The sequence below is a fragment of the Carlito syrichta genome, unplaced genomic scaffold (assembly GCF_000164805.1).
Source record: "Carlito syrichta isolate Samal-C Ts95f unplaced genomic scaffold, Tarsius_syrichta-2.0.1 Scaffold310585, whole genome shotgun sequence".
Taxonomy (NCBI): Eukaryota; Metazoa; Chordata; class Mammalia; order Primates; family Tarsiidae; genus Carlito; species Carlito syrichta.
The window spans coordinates 122,485-141,284 of NW_007254681.1; the positions used below are offsets into that span (position 1 = coordinate 122,485).

The window sequence follows — 18,800 nt, forward strand, 5'->3', positions numbered from 1 at the left end:
CAACGCTGCCGCCGCGCTACACACAGGTGAGCCCTGGGCCTGGAGGGTGGAGGGCCCCGACCGTGACCCCACGTATCCTTCCCGCCCCCGCGTGGGGGATGTGCCTTGGCCTGTGGCCTGCTGGTGTTCGACTCCCCACTGCCGCCACCACAGCTGGTAGACCTGCGTGTGGCATTGCCCAATCCTTTCGCCCCTTGTAGTGAATCTGACCGTGGCCTAACCTCCCCCTCCCGTTGTATAATGGATCGGTCTGCGTGCTTATATTTCTCCCCACCCCAAGTTACGGTGGACTCGTCCATGGTCTTGCCTCCCCCCCGACCCCCACTTAGAGAAAATCAGTCTGTAGCAGTGTCCATCCCCCTTAATAGTAGGTGTATCTGAGTGTTTGTATTTCTCCTAGCCTCAACTTTCAGGAGACCCGTCTGTGGCCTTGTTTATTCCACCCCTCCTGTTCCTTGTAACGAATCAATCTGTGGCTCCATGCCCCCCACACACCCTCTTTAACAGTGAGTCCGTCTGAGTTTGTATTCCTGCTTCCTCCAGTCCCCCAATCCATCAACCCGTCGCTTTATCAGTTCCCCCCCCCCGTTTTATAGTGGATCAGTCTACATGTTTGGATTCACATCCCCCAGTTATCAATCCATTGCCCTATCTCTCTTCCCTTTTTTGTAGGCTATCACTCCAGTCCTTGGGCTTCTCCCTTCCTTTTAATGGGTCGTTTTAGTGCTTTTTATCTCCCTATTTTCAGTAACTCAATGTATGGCCTTGTCCTTGTCCCTTTTTAATCAGTCTGTGTGATGGCTTTTCTCTCCCCTCACTCTGGTGCAGGAGTCTGTAAGCCGTTCTGCCCCTCTTTTCCCCAGTAGATGTGCCCATCTTCCCTCCCTTTGTACTGGATCTATTCATTGGCCTTCCTGCTACCTGTGTGCTTGCATTCACACACTCCCTTACGTATCCTCCCATGAGTCCAGTGCTTTGTAATCAGAGGAGGGTCAGCCTGTGTACTTGTATTTTCCTCCTTTTTTTTCTTTTCCTGCCCAGAAGAGAACGTCCAGATCCTCTTCTTTTCTTTGTGGTGGATTAGTCCATAGCCTTCCCTGTCCCCCACCTCGTAATAGTGGGTCAGCCTGTGTGCTGGTTGAACCCAGGGATTTTTTACTCTGGAACACACTCCTTCCTCACACTCTTAACCACAAAGATGTTCTGCGCACTAGCGATAAGTGAATATATTAGTGCTAGTGATAATAGTAATAATGCCAATAGGAGCTAACATTTATTGAGCATCTGCTGTGTATCAGGCAAAGTGTTTTCACCACAACCCTATGTAATAGGTACTAAAGAAGCTGGGGCATAGGGAGGTTAAACACCTTACTCAAAGGTGGCCCAGTAAGCACTCAAGGTGCAGGATAATTTTTGAGGCTCCCTTCTTATTTTATTTTTTTAAGAGACAAGATCATACTCTGGTTTCTATTCAGATCGTATAAATCTTTCAGCTTTTACTAAAGATTTCCATAGAGAGGAACAATTCTGAGTCTTAACCCAATTTTTGAGGCCCTGCACCTGCAGGACTAAAAAAATAAGAGAGAGACAAGGTCTTGCCCTGTCACCTAGGCTGGAGTGCAGTGGCGCCATCATAACTTACTGCAGCCTTGAACTCCTCAGTTCAAGCAATACTCCCACCTCAGCCTCCTGAATAGCTGCGCAGGCATGTGCCACAATACCCGGCTAATTTTTTTTTTTTTTTTTGCTTTTTGTAGAGACAGGGATCTCTCTATGTTGCCCATTCTAGTCTCGAACTCCTGGGTTCAGGCAATCCTCTTGCCCTTGCCTCCCAAAATGCTAGGATTACAAGAGTTAGCCACCACGCCCAGCTGAGGCTCCCCTCTTGAACCTCATCCCAGCCCACTCCTTAAAAACCAAGTTAGTTCCCCTCTCCAAGCTTCTGTTTTTGCTGTTCTCTGCCTGCAGAGAGCTGTCTCCATTTCATACCTTGTCTCAGCACCTACCACCCTCATTCCCAGCAGCTATATGACCTTAGATGAGTGAATTCACACTTTCTGTCTGCACCTATCTTCTCATTTGTAAAATGGGAGAATCAACCAGAATCCCCTCCAAATAGAAAACCTGTAAGTTAATAGTAAAACAAGTAACCTCTCTGGCCTTACCTCCTACACCTCCCCACCTCCTAACCATGCTCCAACCATACTGTCTCCACGTCCCTGCTCCTCAAACACATCAGGCGTAGTCCAGCCTCAGGGCCTTTGCATTGGCTTTTCTTTCTACCCTGAACACTACTCCTGGATCTCTGCCTGGTTCTTTTCAGCACTTGGTTCAAAGAATGTTCACCACACCATGGTGCATGAAACGCTCTACATGTGTGTCAAACATGTTTGTAAGAATGCCAGTTTATGTGTGAATAAGATGAGCTTTATTTTATCAAAAGGATGTGTTCAAAAAACTGACATGTGTAACTGTAAAGGCACAGGCATAAAAACTGTTTCTAAGAGTACTAGTTGTATATGTAAATAAAGGTTATGCTATTTCATTGAAAAAATGTGTTCATAAAACCGTGGTGTATAGCTGGGTGTGGTGGTGTGTGCCTACAGTCCCAGCTCCTTGGGAGGCTGAGGTGGGAGGATGGCTTGAGGCTGGGAGTCCTAGGCCAGCCTGGACAGCATAGCAAGACCCTCTGCCTCTCAAAAACAAACTGTGGTGTATATAACGGGGCAAGTATAAAAAATGTTTCTAAGAGTACTTTCATTCTGTTGGATCTGGGTAGTGCTATTTCAGTAAAGAATGTGTTTGTCACACTGTGATGCTTGGCATACACTACATTAAGGCACATGTAATATACAAAATGTTTCTAAGAATGCTAATTGTAGAAACAAAAAGTCAACTCTTCCTTGACCATCTGAACCTGCACACCCAGCAGTGCTCGGGCACCTTCCCTGCTTTGTTTGTCCCTTTGCCCCTTATCACTATATTACACACTGTGTAGTTTGTTTGTTTATTATCTGTTTCTCCCCATTAGAATGGGAGTCCCACGAGGACTTATAGTTTTTGTCTGTTTATTCACTGCTTTGTCTCCAGTACCTGAAAGTGTACCAGGTAGATATAGGTGTTCGGTAAGAATCTATTGCATAAATAAATGAGAAAAAATATAATTTCAGACATCACTATAGGGGACAAATGGATAAAAAGAAGGAATGAGAGCTATTTAAGAGGACAATTCATTGGAGTTGGGTGTGGTGACTTACGCCTATAATCCCAGGGCTTTGGAAGCTGAGGATCCTTTGAGGCCAAGAGTTCAAGACTACCCTGGACAACATAGACCTCTGTCTCTACACAGAAAAAAAGGCTACTTAGTCGAGACTGTTCTTCAACAAACCTTTACTGAGCACCTAATGAGTACCAGGCACTCTTTTAGCTACAGAATATGGTAGGGAACAAAACAGGCATAAATACCTGCCCTGCCCTTGTGGAGCAGACATTAAAAGTAGGGGAGACAAACTATATGAACAAAAAAGTAAAATTAGTATATTAAACAAGTGCTAAGGAAGACAAAGGAAGTAGGGCAAGTAGGAATAGAGTATTGGGATGGTTGAAATCTTAGGCACAGGGCCAACCTCACTCAGAAGGTGACTCTTGAATTAAGGCCTGAAGGAGGATGGGAAGGAGCCATAATGTCTAGGGGAATAGTACTAGGCAGAAGGAACAGCCAGTGCAAAGGCCCTAAGGTGAGGTTGTGTCTGCCATGTTCAGGGAACATCAAGGAGGCCAGTTTGGCTGGGGGGAGGGGTAGAAAGCAAGGTTAGAGAGCTAATGGGAGCCAGATGGTGTAGGCCATGGTGATACATAGGACTGAGAGGGAGAAATTTGGGGAAGGAGAAGGGTGACGCACTAGCTGATAGCTAATATTTGTTGAGTGTCTGCCAGGTGCCAGAGACACTCTCCTAAGTCTTTTACATAATTGACACATTTAATCCTCACAGAAGCTTTTGAGGGTAGGGGTATTTTGACTTTGAGAATAAAAATCCCCATTTTACAGATGAGGAAACAAGCACTGGGAGGCTCAGTAACTTGCTCAAGGTCATGCAGCCAGAGCAGGGGCAGAAGAGTATGAGACTGAAGACCCAGAGAGAAGAACAGATTTGCAAGGGCAGACAGGTTATTCGGTGCCTTGGATCATGCAGAGGAAGAATGAGTTCTTCTGGAAGGTGCTGGAACTTGATAATTGTGTTAAAGCAGGTCAAGCGAGGGAAGAGCTCTTCTGGCAGGGAGAACAGCACACGCATACCCTTTGAGGCAGGAGCTGTCCTGAGAACCATAGATAGTTCAGGATGGCTGCTTCGGAGCCTTTGTACATGCTGTACCCTGCTTCAAGCACCCTTCCCACGGATGGCAGCCTGGCTTGTTGCTTCCCCTCTTTCAGGTCAAATGTCACTTTTCAGGTAAGAACTCCGTGTCCCGCATGTATAAAACAGCCTCTCAGTAGCCCTCTAGGGTCTTACTTACCCTTCTATGTTTCTTTTCATCAAGGGCTGGTGAAAGGTGGCTAGGATTGCTAGCCAGAGCCAGACCACTCAGGTTTGAATCCCAGCTCTGCCAACTTTCAGCTGTGTGACCTTGGACAAGTTGCTTAACTTCTATACCTCCAGTGCCTCATGTGGAAAGTCGGGGAAATAATTATACCTGCCCTTTAGTGTTGGTTTGAGGATTCACTGAGTTAAGTGATTCAAACAGTACATTGCACACAGTAAGGGCTGTATGCCTGGTTTGTATTTTTTAATTATTATAACTCATAGCATACACATAGGTGTTCAACAGGCCTCTGAAACTGACCATCTCCAAAACTGGCCTCCTGATCTTTCCTTAAAACAGACTTTCCTGCATGGCTTCTCTCTCAGTTGATCACAGTGCTATCCTTCCAGGTGATCAGGCCACAAACCTAGACTCACCCTTGACTCCTCTCTCACCACCCCCCATGCTGTCAGCAAGCCCTGTTCTGCCTTGAGACTTTATCCAGAGCCCAGCCACTTCCCACCAATACCACTACTACTACCATCATCTCTCACTTGGACTATTGCAGTGGCCTCTTCAGCCCCAACAGTCCATTCTTCTCACAACAGCCGGAAGGATCCTGTTACAAATCCAAGTCTCAGCCTATCACCCCTCTGTTCACAACCCTCTTGTGGCTCCTGTCTCAGAATTGAAGTCCTGACAGTGACCCAAAAAGCCTTGCTCAGTCTGGCCCCTGTTGCCCCTCTGTTTTTATCTCCTGCCACCTTCCCCTCCCTCCTGTCCACCCACCTACCCATGCCAGCCTCCCCTCTCTTCCCCTTCCTGTCAGGCACAGTCCAGCCTCAGAGCCTTTCACATAGGCTGCTTCCTCGGCCTGGCTTGCTGCTGTCAGTATTGACAGGCCCCATTCATTCACCTTGTTGAGGTCTTTGCTCAGTGGTCACCTCCTTCCCGGCTTGTTTTCCCATAGCATTTGCCACCATCTGACACACTCTCTACATGTTTGGCTTGTTTCTAATCTGTCTTCTCCACTAAAATGTGAATTCTACTAGAGCATGAATTTTTGTTTCCTTTAAAGGTGTATCCCCAGCACTTGCCCATTTATTGAGTAGGCACTCAATAAATGCTTGCTAAGTGAATGAGATGAAGAGAAGTAAACACATCTAAGGCAGATTCCTAGAATTCTTGTTAGGGGTCAACTGGGAGAATAAACAAAATGCAAAACCCTGTGTGCTACTGAGGCTGGAAGCCAGCCATCAGATTTCACAGATGAGAGGAACTGGTAAAATTTTCTGATTTGCCACCAGGCGTCACTCTGAACTCTTCAGACCTCTGAATCAAGCTTACTCTCAAAAAAAAAAACAGCGAGGTCTCTGATGGCAGGACTCTTTAATCAGACGCGTCATGACTTTGTGACTTGTATAGTTGCCTAAAACTGTGTCTGCTGAATGAACTTTGAACCAGCTCAGACATAAGAGGATCATACTTTGTCTTTCACTGCAGATTAAAGAAGCCATAAATAATAGAGGAAGGCTCTTCAAAACCTTCTGGTATAGGAAGTTTTATTCTTGACCCAACAATCCCAGCCAGGTGAACAGTTGCTTGATTTAAGTTCATTACCTTAAGCAACGGGAAGCTCATGTTTTTTTCCCATTTGCTCTTAGGAAAGAGAGTAGTTATGGGGTTTAGGGAGGATCCTGTTCTCTGAGGGACATGTGAGAGGGAGCAGTCAGTGTGAGGGGCAGTTTACCCTAATAATTAAAAGCTTAGACAACTGGAACCTCACTGGTTGGGTCCTAATGCTGACTCTACCACTTATAGCTATGTGGCCTGTGTGAGTTACTTAAGACATTTTGTACCTCAGCTTCCTCATCTATAAATTGATGATGATAAGAATACCTACTTCCAAGAGTTGTGTTGAGGGATAAATGAGCCAATGCCTGAAAAAATAACAGTACAGGTGTGCATGCCCTTATCCAAAACCCCTGCAGCCAGATGTATTTCAGAATTTCAAATTCCTCAGATTTCAGGAAGGTAACATGGTGCACATACGATTTGTTATATAACACTCTTACTAAGCTGTAATCAGCTACGTTCATATTTCTGCAGCAAAATGTATGAACATTCTCACTAAGTGAGAATCAATAAAGACCAGAAAGGGCCTTGTTTAATTTCAAATAGGGTTTTACTGCCAAAAGAGTTACAAAAAAACTTTCTGTTTTTAGAGCATTTATGGATTTTGGAATGGCGGATAAAGAATTATGAGCAAATCAGAAACTAACTTGTTTAGAGCTTATCATACCCTGGGCATATATTTAATCCATACAATAATTCTATGAACTAGGTATTATTAATATTATTGTCCCTATTCTATAGATGAGAACATTGAGGTACAAAGAGAATAAAGAATTATGTCCAGGGTCATGCAGCTAATAAGTAGCAGAACCAGGAATCAAACATGGGCACTCTGGCTCTAGAGCCTGAATTGTCCAGTCAGCCAGATTGCTGCTCTGTTTAGAACAGTGCCTGATGTGTACTAAGCACTAAATAGACATTAGTTATTGCTGTTATCAAGAAGGAGAACACTCAGGGACAGTAACAGGACAGAGAGCAGGCATTCAGTTTCAGAAAGCCTTCCTCAAGGAAATGACCTTTGGGCTGGGACTTGAAAGATGAGGAAGACTGCTAGGCAAAGGAAGGGAAGGGTCTGGCAAAAGGAGGCTCCTGGGAAACTTGACATTGATGTGATATATACAGAAGATAACATTCAAGTGAAGAGGGTTGCACCAATTTTCTATGCCTGCTGTAATAATCACAGACTTAACTGCCTAAAATAACACATTTATTATTTAATAGTTCTATAGGTTGGAAGTCCAACACTGGTCTCACTGGACTGAAATCAAGATGTTGGCAGGGTTATGTTCCTTCTGGAGGCTTTAGGGGAGAACCTGTTTACTGCTCATTCAGGTTGTTGATAGAATTCAATTCCTTGAGGTTGTAGGACTGAGGTCCTTGTTTCCTTACTAGCTATCAGCTGAAGACTGTTCCCAGCTTTAAGAGGCTACCCACAATCCTTGGCTTGGAGTCCCGTTCCTCCCATCTTCAAAGCCAGCAATGGCAAGTGAAGTCCCTCTCACATTTTGAATTTCTCCACCTTTTCTGTCATCACATCTCTGAGCTACCTTTCTGCCTTACTCTTCTGCTTTTAAGAGTTCATATGATTAGATTGAGCTCGCTCAATCGCCCTATCTTAAGGTCTGCAACTTTAATTTCTTTTTTTTTTTTTTTTTTTGGGTTGGAGTCTCACTCTTGTCACCCAGGCTGGAGTGTACTGGCACACTCACAGCCACCGCAGCCTTGACCTGCTGGGCTTAGGCGATCCTTCACCTCAGCCTTCCAAGTAGCTGGAACTACAGCTGTATGCCACCACACCCGGCTAGTTTTTGTGATTTATTGTAGAGACGAGGTCTTACTGAGTTGCCCAGGCTGGTCTCGAACCCCTGGGTTCAGGCAATCCTCTCACCTCGGCCTCCCAAAGTACTGGAATTATAGGCTGAGCCACCATGCCTGGCCATAATTTTAGTTTCATCTGCAAAGTTCCTTTTTGCCATGTAGCATAACATACAGGTTCCAAGGATTAGGATGTGGACATATTAGGACAGGGGTGGCATTATTCTGCCTACCACAGTCTGTCCTTCATCCCTTAAAGATTCACATTTGTCCCACATACAAAATAAATTTATGCCATCCTAAGATCCTTACAAGTCACATCCTATTAGGGGGAGCATCCGAAGCTAGACTGGGAAGCTTAGAAGTTAGTCTGAAGGTGTTTACGGAATGATGGTGGGATTTGGGGACAGAGGTGGAGGCAAGATGACAAAAAAAGGAATCCTCCTCCTGCTGACCTCTGCCCCTTCCTATGCACACAGCCTCTCAGCTCTGAGCTGTTTGCCCTCCAGGTACCCTTGGGATGGCGTGAGCTCTCCCCCAGTGATGGACCCATCTGTGACGCTGTGGCAGTTTCTACTGCAGCTGCTGAGAGAGCAAGGCAATGGCCACATCATCTCCTGGACCTCTCGGGATGGTGGTGAGTTCAAGCTGGTGGATGCAGAGGAGGTGGCCCGGCTGTGGGGGCTGCGCAAGAACAAGACCAACATGAATTACGACAAGCTCAGCCGGGCCTTGCGGTACTACTATGACAAGGTATGGTCTCTAAGACCAGGGCGGGGACCCCTTGACTTTTACATCAGAAATTTCATTTTGTTTACTTGTTCTAGCTTTGAAAATAGTATTAAAATATATCATTTCTGACCCCATCCTCCAGTACCTCCAGACCAATGTTGGGCCCCCAAATATTTATATTTATCTTACTTATTTTCTTCAAGGCCAGCAATGGCAGATCAAGTCCCTCTTACATTTTGAACCTCTGCTACCTTTTCTTACTGCTTTGGCTAAACCGTCATTACACTGTTGTTGGGTTTTGTTTTGGTTTTTTCTTGTTCTTTGCTTTTTTTTTTTTTTGTATACAAGGTCTGACTATATTCCCCAGGCTGGGCTCAAGTGATTCTCTCACCTCGGCTTCCCTAAGTACTGGGATTACAGCTGTGAGCTATGGCGCCCAGCCCATTGCATTATTAATACTGACTCTTCCTCATCCCACTCCCTGAGATCCCCAAAGTAATATTGTCCTGCCATGCTCCATACAGTGTTTCATTTTTGTGCCTTATTTCTGTAGTCATAACTTTGAAAGCACTCTTAATAATGACTGGTGCTCATTCTGTCCTCTGGAACCCCTGGACCAGTGATGAGCTCCCCCAGTTATTTCATAATCTTCTTTTATTCTATCAGATTTCCTTTTCTTATTCCTAGAATCAAAACTTCCCTGACAGTTTTTTTTTTTTTTAGTTGGAGTCTCACTCTGTCACCCAGGCTGGAGTGCGGTAGCACACTCACGGCCACTACAGCCTCAACCTACTGGGCTCAGGTGATCCTTCTGCCTCAGCCTTCCAAGTAGCTGGAACTACAGGCATGTGCTACCTTGCCCAGCTAATTTTTGATTTATTGTAGAGACGAGGTCTCACCAAGTTGCCCAGGCTGGTCTTGAACCTGTGGGCTCAGGCAGTCCTCTCACCTCGGCCTCCCAAAGTGCTGGGATTATAAGCATGAGCCACTGCACCCACAATATTATACTAATCTTTCCTTACTCTATCCATTGGAACCCCCAACATTTTTTATTGATTTTTTTTTCTTTAGCTAAAGCCTCCAAACATGTTTAATGTCAACTCTACACCCCATCTCTTGGACTCCCAGAGCAGCACTGGTCTACTCCAATATTTATAGCAATTGTTTGATTTCATCATCTTATTCCAATAGCTAAAGTTTTTTTATTTTCTCCATCCTATCCTCTCAGACCCCTAGACCAGCTCTGGATTTCTCCTCCCTCCAAATATGTATGCCAGTTATTTCATTTTCTTATTTCTTTAGCTGAAATTTCCAAAACAATATTAATGAATATCCCTTTTTATTCTTCTTTTGAGAAACGCAAGCCTACCTTGTGACATACCTGACCTGCATTAAGACCTCCCCAGAATGCCCTAGTACCCCAGCCTTCTCTTGTCCCCAAGAACAGCCCTAGACTTGTGCTGCACACTCTTAATAATGTATGGCATTTATTCTGTTTTCAAACTTCCAAAACAACATTGATAACGAGGCTACCTCACTCTGCCTTCTGGAACCACCAGAATATCTCTGAAACCCTCCAGACCAGACCTGTCCTGAAATACCCAAAACATGCTCTGTGACCCACCCAAGTCAGCCTTGAGATCGTCCACCTCCCAATATTTTTACCAGTACTTTAATTTTCTTGTCTAATTGCTGTCAGTTACTTCGCTTTCTTACTGCTTTAGCTAAAACCTCTACAAACAGTATTAATGATGAGGCCTCACCTCATCCTCTGTAGTGACCTTGCCCTGTTTTACTTCTTTGCCAGTAGCTTTAAATAATCATCTATATAAATAATTCATCACTCTACTCATCTACATTAATTTAGTTTCTTTCAGCATTTATAGTAGTTACTTCATTTTCTTGTCTTATTACATTAGCTGATCTCCAAAACTGTTCTGGAAGCCACCCCCAAGGCCTGACCCTGTTAACACCTGGTTCTTAGAGCCAGGAGGAAAACCTGCTCCTGTACCTAGTCCCCTTGATGGGCCTAATTGTGAAGAGGAGCCAGTGAGGGTGGAGGAATCAGACAGATGAAGTTGAAGAGTGACAGGGAGACTTGGAAGAAGGTGGATGGGAAGAAGATTAAAGAAAGAATTGGAAGGGGAAGAATAGAGAAGGGGGAGAAACTGGGGAGGGACACAGAGAGGGAATTGGGGTGGGGGAGGAAAGTGAGGTAGACAGAGAAGGGAGGATCTCACAAATTGGGAAAGAGATGGGTGAGGTGGGCTAGGAGGAGGAACAGACAGGAGGAACCTAAAGACAGGAGGGGGGCAACTAGGAAGAAAACCACTAGGAGACGAGAAACACCCCTCTACCCCCTCATCTCCCGTCAGTACCATTCCTCCACCCTGCCCCTTTCCTCTAAGGCCTTCCGTTCGTCTCCTCCCTTCACAGAATATCATCCGCAAGGTGAGCGGTCAGAAGTTCGTCTACAAGTTCGTGTCCTACCCCGAGGTCGCAGGGTGCTCCACGGAGGACTGCCCACCCCAACCCGAGGTGTCTGTCACCTCCGCCATGGCAAATGTGGCCCCTGCTGCTGTCCATGCTACCCCTGGGGACACTGCCTCTGGAAAGCCAGGCACACCCAAGGGTGCCGGAATGGCAGGCCCAGGGGGCTTGGCACGCAGCAGCCGGAATGAGTACATGCGCTCGGGCCTCTACTCTACCTTCACCATCCAGTCCCTGCAGCCACAGCCACAGCCACTCCCCCATCCTCGGCCTGCCTCGGTGCTTCCTAACACTGCTCCTGCAGGAGCAGCAGTGCCCCCTTCAGGGAGCAGGAGCACCAGTCCGAGCCCCTTGGAGGCCTGCCTGGAGGCTGAGGAGGCTGGCCTGCCTCTGCAGGTGAGGACCGAAATACAGAAATTCAGTAAGAGATAGTGAAGAGGAGAGATGTACAATTCCCAGATGAAGAGAGGGGCTGGTAGAAGAGCCGTAGCAGGCCTGTGGAAGGGGGAACACAGAAGCCCTCTGAGAAAGAAGTGGGGAGGAGAGCTGTGCAAATCATGGGAAAGAAGGAGGAGAGTAAGCGTGCTACAGTTAGTAGTTACCCCGACATGTCCATAGGTGCCTGAATGTGTTTGCTTACTGCAGTGCTTCTTGTGTTTTAGCGTGATCAGAATCACCTGGAGGGCTTGTTAAACCCCAGACTGCTGGAGCCTGCTCTCAAAGTTTCTGATTATGTGGATCTGGGGAGCAGCCCAAGAGTTTGCATTTTTAACATGTTTCCAAATGAGGCAGATATTTCTGCTCTGAAAAGTAAACTGAGAACCATGTTTTAACGAATGGGGGGGGGTCTTATCCCTTAGATTCCCACCCCCATCAGATTGTGAGCCACAGAACAAAGTGTCTCTACCCGCAACAGTCCTTACACGTCCCCTCTGCGCCCACTCCTCTCCCAGGTCATCCTGACCCCGCCGGAGGCCCCGAGCCTGAAATCGGAAGAGCTGAAGGGGGAGCCGGGTTTGGTCCGGACATTGCCTCCAGAAGTGAAGGTGGACGGGCCCAAGGAAGAGTTGGAGGTTACAGGGGAGGAAGGGTATGTGCCGGCAGCCATGAAGGCTGAGCCAGAAGTCCCTCCTGCAGAGGGCGTGCCGACTCGGCTGCCCGCGGTCGTTATGGAAACTGCAGCGCAGGTGGGCAGCCTTGCGGCTTCCAGCACTGAGATCGCTCAGCCACAGAAGGGCCGGAAGCCCCGGGACCTGGAGCTTCCACTCAGCCCGAGCTTGCTGGGTGGACCGGGACCTGAACGGACTCCAGGATCGGGAACTGGCTCTGGTCTGCAGGCGCCTGGGCCAGCGCTGACGCCGTCCCTGCTCCCAACGCATACATTGGTGAGTATCTGTGGAGGGGCAAGGCGGTCCGCCAGCACGAATGGGATTGGCACGTGGCGAGTGACTGACAGGCATTAGCCAAAACGAATGTGGTTGTCTCTGAAGAGGCTGTGCTGAGGCTGGACTGGAGGGATGGGGCTTGATTAATGAAGAGCAGGTGTGGGGACTATTTTGAGTCGTACTGAAGAGCACGAGGCTTTCTGTGGGACTGCTTCTGGGTTAGGGTGTGTCCTAGGGAACCTTAGTGGGGATTTTTGGTCTGGGATTTGCTTTCTGGATTTCCTGTGTTGTATATGGGTGGGACCTAAGAGTTGGAGTTTGGCTGGGCTCGGTGGCTCAGCCTGTAATCCCAGCACTTTGGGAGGCTGAAGCAAGTGGATTGCCTGAGCCCACAGGTTCGAGACCAGCCCAGGCAACTTGGCGAGACCTCTTCTCTACAATAAATCAAAAATTAGCCGTGCATGGTAGCACATGCCTGTAGTTCCGGCTACTTGGAAGGCTGAGGTGGAAGGATCTCCGGAGCCCAGCAGGTCGAGGCTGCGGTGGCCGGGAGCATGCCACTGCACTCCAGTCTGGGCGACAGAGTAAGACTCCAAAAAAAAAAAAAGAGTTGGAGTTTGACCCTGAGCTTGGAGTGATGATTTGAGAGGTTTGAGAGCAGCATGTGGATAGGGGCTTGTAGACAGTCTTTGACCAGTGAGGTGTCAGCAATTGAGGATGGGCTCTCAGGAGTTGGGAGATGGTGTCTGTATAGAGTTTGAGCGAGAGCATGGGCACGGCCTCAGTGGTTAAGGTCTAGATCTGTGAACTTATAGGTCGTGCGTGATCTTGAGAGTGTGAGTGGGAAATCTGTGGTGGAACTGAAACCAAGTTCCTTCTGTCATCCCACACCTGCCTTCTGCTCACTTGAACTCCAACCACCTCTTTCCCACAGACCCCGGTGCTGCTGACGCCCAGCTCGCTGCCTCCCAGCATTCACTTCTGGAGCACCCTGAGTCCCATTGCGCCCCGTAGCCCGGCCAAGCTCTCTTTCCAGGTAGGATCCCCTTCTCCCATCTTGGAGTGGGTGAGACCCTAGTGTGGCCCGCATCCATGACCTCTCTCCCTCTTTCTGCCCCCAGTTTCCGTCCAGCGGCAGCGCCCAGGTGCACATCCCTTCCATCAGCGTGGATGGCCTCTCGACCCCCGTGGTGCTCTCCCCAGGGCCCCAGAAGCCATGACTACCACCACCACCCCTTTCTGGGGTCGCTCCATCCATGCCCCTGAACTTCTCTCCAGCCAACCATCTGAAGGAGAAACATAGTTCAACTGACACAGACTCATGCTGATTGTGGTGGGGTAGGGATCCTTGAGAAAAAGGATCTCTCAACAGCTCCTACCCAGAAAACACACAACTTCTCTCTTTGTCAGTCCCCCAGTGGCCGCCCTTACACGTCTCCTGCTTCAGTGGTAGGGACGGTTTATTTATTTATTTTTTGAAGGCCACTGGGAGGAACCTGGCCCAGCCCTCTTAGGGGGGTGATTGGGACATCTTCCCCACCTCTCCACTTTTTTCCTCCAAAATGAGACAGTCGGGGTCTGGCTTGAGAAGGACCTTTCTTTATTTATTTCTCAGCCTGCCCTTGGGGAGATGAGGGAACCCTGTCTCCATTTTGGGATGTGGGTAGAAAAGCTAGTTTGTCTTGTTTGTTTTATTCCTGGCCATACTCAAGGGTCCAGGAAGAATTTGTACCATGTAATGGGTTGGGAGTCTTGGCCAAGGAGGAGTCACACCCTTGGAATAGAAATTTCCACCTCCACAACCTTTCTCTCAGACAGCTTGTCCTTTTTTTAACCAATGTTCTGGCCAGGGAGGAATGCCCCTTTTGTTCTTCTCCCCCCTGAGAAGCCATTCCTTTGTCTGCCAAACTCCCTGGGGCCCTGCCTGTTACCTCCCAATGGAGGGTTTTTTTGGAGGGTGGTCCCCGTCTGGGGGGCCCCTCCAGTCAGTACTCCAGGTCTCTGTGTCTCTCACCCCCTGCCATTTTGATAGTATAATCTATTTTTAAATGGGGCTTTTCATTAGGGGAGAGGGGGGCATCTCTTCCTATATCTGATGGGGTGGGTGGGAAGGAAGGGATTTGGGGGGGACTCTTCCTGCCACCCCCAAGTGTTTATTTTTGATACCAAACGTGTATTTTCAGCCCCCTCCCTCCCAGCCCCCCAATTTCCTGCGGGCGGGTACAAAGGACCCTTTAAGAGTCCCTGGAGTTGGGAGGGAGGAATGGGGGACATAAAGCCTGTCCTGTCTTGACTCTCGGCTGGAGAGAGTGGGGTTCAAAAGACTCCTGGGCTCACCTCCTGTCAGCACCGGCCCAGCCCAGGCCTGGGGACCTGGGGGTTGGTGATTTGGGGGACGGTGCTACACTCGTCTCCACTGTTTGTTTTACTTCCCCAAAATGGACCTTTTTTTTCTAAGAGTTCCAGAGAATGGGGAATTGTTCTTGTAAATATATATTTTTAAAGGTGATATTGAGGCTGCTGGCATTTTTTTCCCTGATGTTGTTAGGACTAGCTGACTGTGATGAGAGTGATGAGAGTGTGTGGCAGAGGTTGGTTGTGAGAGAAACCGTGTGATGGTGTGTGTCAGAAACAGTAGTAGGGACTGAACATTGATAACCGCATATGTGTGTGTCAAAGAAACTGGAAAACTGTTATTGTGTTTATGTGTGTGAGAGAATACAGTTGTGACCACAAACTTTTGACAGCATGTCTATATGAGAAATTGTGACTGTTTCAGAAAGTCATTAAGACTGGGTAAGTGGTTAAAATCCTGTACAAGAACCTGCAAAGGTATGTACAAAATTGTGTTTAGGAGAAGGGGGGAGACTGCAACTCTCTCAGTGTTTGACAGGCTGATGGTGAGCAAGATGTACTATGACCAAAATCACGTGTGAGGGACCGCATGGGCACAAAACTACAGTAGAGTTTGTCAGGGATTGTGGTAGAGATTGTGTAGGTGAGAAACCTCACTGTAGGCGACAGCATTTGAGAAACAGGTTGTGTATGAAACTTTATGCAAGACTGTAATACCAGTTAAAGTCATGGGAGTGTACACGTGAGAGGTTGATTGTATGAGAGAGAATGGCTTTGGCCAAATGGGTGACTGAGACCCAAGATACAAGAATGCATCATTGTGTGTACGAACGCAGTTCATGAGAAACTGTAGACTATGTGAGAAGTCAAGCGTAGTGGCTTACATCTGTAATCCCAGCACTTTGGAAGGCTGAGGCAGGAGGGTCACTTGAATCAAGGAGTTTGAGACCAACCTGGGCAATATGGCGAGACCTTGTCTCTACAAAAAATCAAATGATTAGCCAGGTGTGGTGGTGTGCATCTGTAGTCTCAGCTACTTGGAAGGCTGAGACAGGAGGATCACCTGAGCCCAGGAGGTCAAGGCTGCGGTGAGCTGTGATCATGCTACTGCACTCCAGTCTGGGTGACAGAGTAAGACCCTGACTCAAAAAAAAAAAAAGACTGAGAAACTGAGGATGAAGGACTGTGAATAGAGTGAGAGGCTGTAACTATGTGTATGTGTGTGTGTGTACCTGAGACTAGTGGCAAATTGATTCCCAGTTACTGCTCCAGCCTCTCCCACAGGCTCAGGGATGGTGAAAAAGTGTAAGAAAATGGTGGTGAGATGGAGTGATGGAAATGGTGCGAAGAGACCACATCGCTGAGTGTGCAGGAGAGAAGCACTGTTTGTGAGACTCGCAGTAGCAATAACTGGAACTCGGCGCTGGTGGGAGAGAAACTGGGCAATGTCGGGGGGGTCTTCATAAGAGAATGGAAGTCAGGAACTATAAGAGAATGGAAGTCAGGAAAGCTGAGCAAATGAGACTGCGTGGGAACACACTGAACAACCACATGACGGGGTGTTGGAGAAACCTGTGAGGCTGCAGTTGTGCACATGGGTACATGATAAGATGACCCGGTGAGGAACACGGTTATGTGCACAAATGAGACAGGACATGGGCATCTGGTTGTGTGTGACTTACCAAGGGCCTAGTAGCAATTGTGAATTAGTGACTGCGTGTATCATAGGCAGACGGAGGAACAATGATGGTGGGACTGAACGGGTGACTGAGACAGTAGCTGAGAAACTGATTGTGTGCCTATGTGTAAAACTCTTTGCAAGCGACTTTATAAAAAGCTGTCAATCAAGGACCAGGTACCCTGGAAGCTGGTTGAGAAGAAATGTGAGACTATGTGATGAAGACAGTGAGATACTGTGTGGTTGTGTGTGTGTGTGAAAGTCTTTGTAGGAGACTGTAGGAGAGGCTGTAATCGGGCCTGTGGGTGTGTGAAAAAGTGGCTTGAGTGAGAAGGGGTAGGAGAAGTGATTTTCTGTGTGCGAGAAACTTCATGAGAGACGAGTCAGTAGTGACTATAAGTCAGTGACTATTTGTATATGTGAGAAAATGACATGCTGAATGAGTGACCAAAATGTTTCATGAGATGATGTGACTGTGTGTGTGAGAGAGAGAGAAAGAGAGAAACTGGTGAGAGAAAGTATTGGTGATATTGGCCAAATGAGACACTGTAAGATATGATTGTGAGTGTGAAACTGTTAGTAGGAGACTGTAGTCAGGCTGGGGATCTGTGACAAAGAAAATGACTCTGAGTGACAGCCTGAGAGGCTGTGTGGTTAAGAGACTGTAGCAGAGGCTGTAAACCCAAAACACTGTGTATAAGTTAAGAAAAATGTGAAAGAAAATGAGACAGTATTTGAGAGACCACACATTGAATGTGCCAGGCCTAGGAGAAAAGCCTCTTCTGTTTGTCCTTTTCCCCTACAGGCCCCTCCTCCCAGTTCTCTAAAATTTGAAATGCTGGCATTCCCCAGGGTTTTGCTTGGGGCTCTCTTCTGTCTTCTCTCACATCCTCTCTAAGTGGTCTTATCCAGTCCCAGAACTCAAAATAATACTTATCCCCCAGGTGGTGCCTAAACATTTACCTCTAACTCAGACTGTTCTTAGTGCTTACCAGAATCTCTAAAGTTGTGTTCATTCATTTGTTGATTCATTCAGCAAATGTATATTGAGCATTTACTGTTTGCTGGTGCCTATCTAATGTCCTGCAGGCTCAGCAGTAACAAACCAGACAAAAATCCCTGCCTTGTAGAGCTGCTATTTAATTAGGGAGAACTATAAGAAACAGACGAATACATAGTATCAAGTAGAGATATAATAATTAAATGAGACAAGACTTTCTCACTCTTTGTTTAAATAAGGAGTCTGCAGAGTCATTTTATTGCCTAAATGTGTGTGGGAGAAAATGAAAGTGCCAACAGTCTTCCACAGGGAATCCTATGAGTATTTATACAGTTTAGGAATAAAGAAAATATCGACTATAACATTATTACCAGGGCAACAGATGATTAAATAAAGCAGCTGGCCAGAATTTCAGGTTTCTTGGGGAGTTTGTTTTCACAGTATAACAGCACTGATGTCTGAAGTCTTACAAACTAAACAAGACCTCTTTGTTCAAAGCATACTGTGAAAGACAGGCTTATAGCTGGACTCTGTGGCTCAGCCTGTAATCCCGCGCCTTTGGGAGGCTGAGGTGAGTAGATTGCCTGAGCCCGCGGGTTCGAGACCCACCTGGGGCAGCGAGACCTCATCTCTACAATAAATCAAAAAATTAGCCGGGTGTGGTAGCGTGTGTCTAGTTCTGGCTACTTGGAAGGCCAAGGCAAAAGGATCGCCTGAGCCCAGGAAGTTGAGGCTGCTGTGAGCTGTGATCATGCCACTGCACTCCAGCCTGGGTGACAGAGTGAGACTCTAACTCAAAAAAAAAATCTGTAATGGATACAGATATTAACACACACCTTATCACCCATAAAACAAGACCACTATTCTGTTTTAACAACTGATCAAATTCGTTTATCTTGTTTTGAATTTGCAGAATGGCGTTTCTCCTTCCCTGAATGCAGAGGAAATGAGGCATTTATTGCCTTCCTATTTTTCTTAGGTTCCTTTTTGTTAATTAAACACAAAATAAAAAAATTAGAGTTTATTTTAAAAGAAAAAAAGGTTTGAGAGCCACTGGGCTAGAGAGTGACAGAGATACCCAGCAAGAAGGGAAGCTGGGGAAGTCCTCTGTGAGGGGGGTGACATTTATTGTCCTTCTCCTCTCTTAGAACCTAAGTCCCTTAAGAGCCAGGATTTTTATCCGGTTCTC

At 46.9% G+C, this 18,800-nt stretch overlaps 1 protein-coding gene across 3 annotated transcripts; it reads left to right on the forward strand.

The window, feature by feature from the left end:
• The first annotated feature begins 6 nt into the window (after positions 1-6).
• Positions 7-15,087, forward strand: ELK1 (ELK1, ETS transcription factor). 3 transcript variants are annotated; one of them, XM_008068371.1, is made up of 6 exons: positions 7-26; positions 8,481-8,724; positions 11,140-11,589; positions 12,147-12,578; positions 13,513-13,614; positions 13,700-15,087. In XM_008068371.1, exons 2-6 carry the CDS (start codon positions 8,515-8,517, stop codon positions 13,796-13,798), a joined length of 1,293 nt encoding a protein of 430 aa, XP_008066562.1. In that variant the 5' UTR covers positions 7-26; positions 8,481-8,514; the 3' UTR covers positions 13,799-15,087. The 3 variants fall into 3 exon arrangements, with proteins under 3 accessions (XP_008066562.1, XP_021573398.1, XP_008066563.1); XM_021717723.1 differs by lacking the exon at positions 7-26 and adding an exon at positions 306-506; XM_008068372.2 differs by lacking the exons at positions 7-26; positions 12,147-12,578 and adding an exon at positions 401-506 and having other exon boundaries at positions 11,140-11,199; positions 13,575-13,614.
• The last annotated feature ends 3,713 nt before the right edge of the window (positions 15,088-18,800 follow it).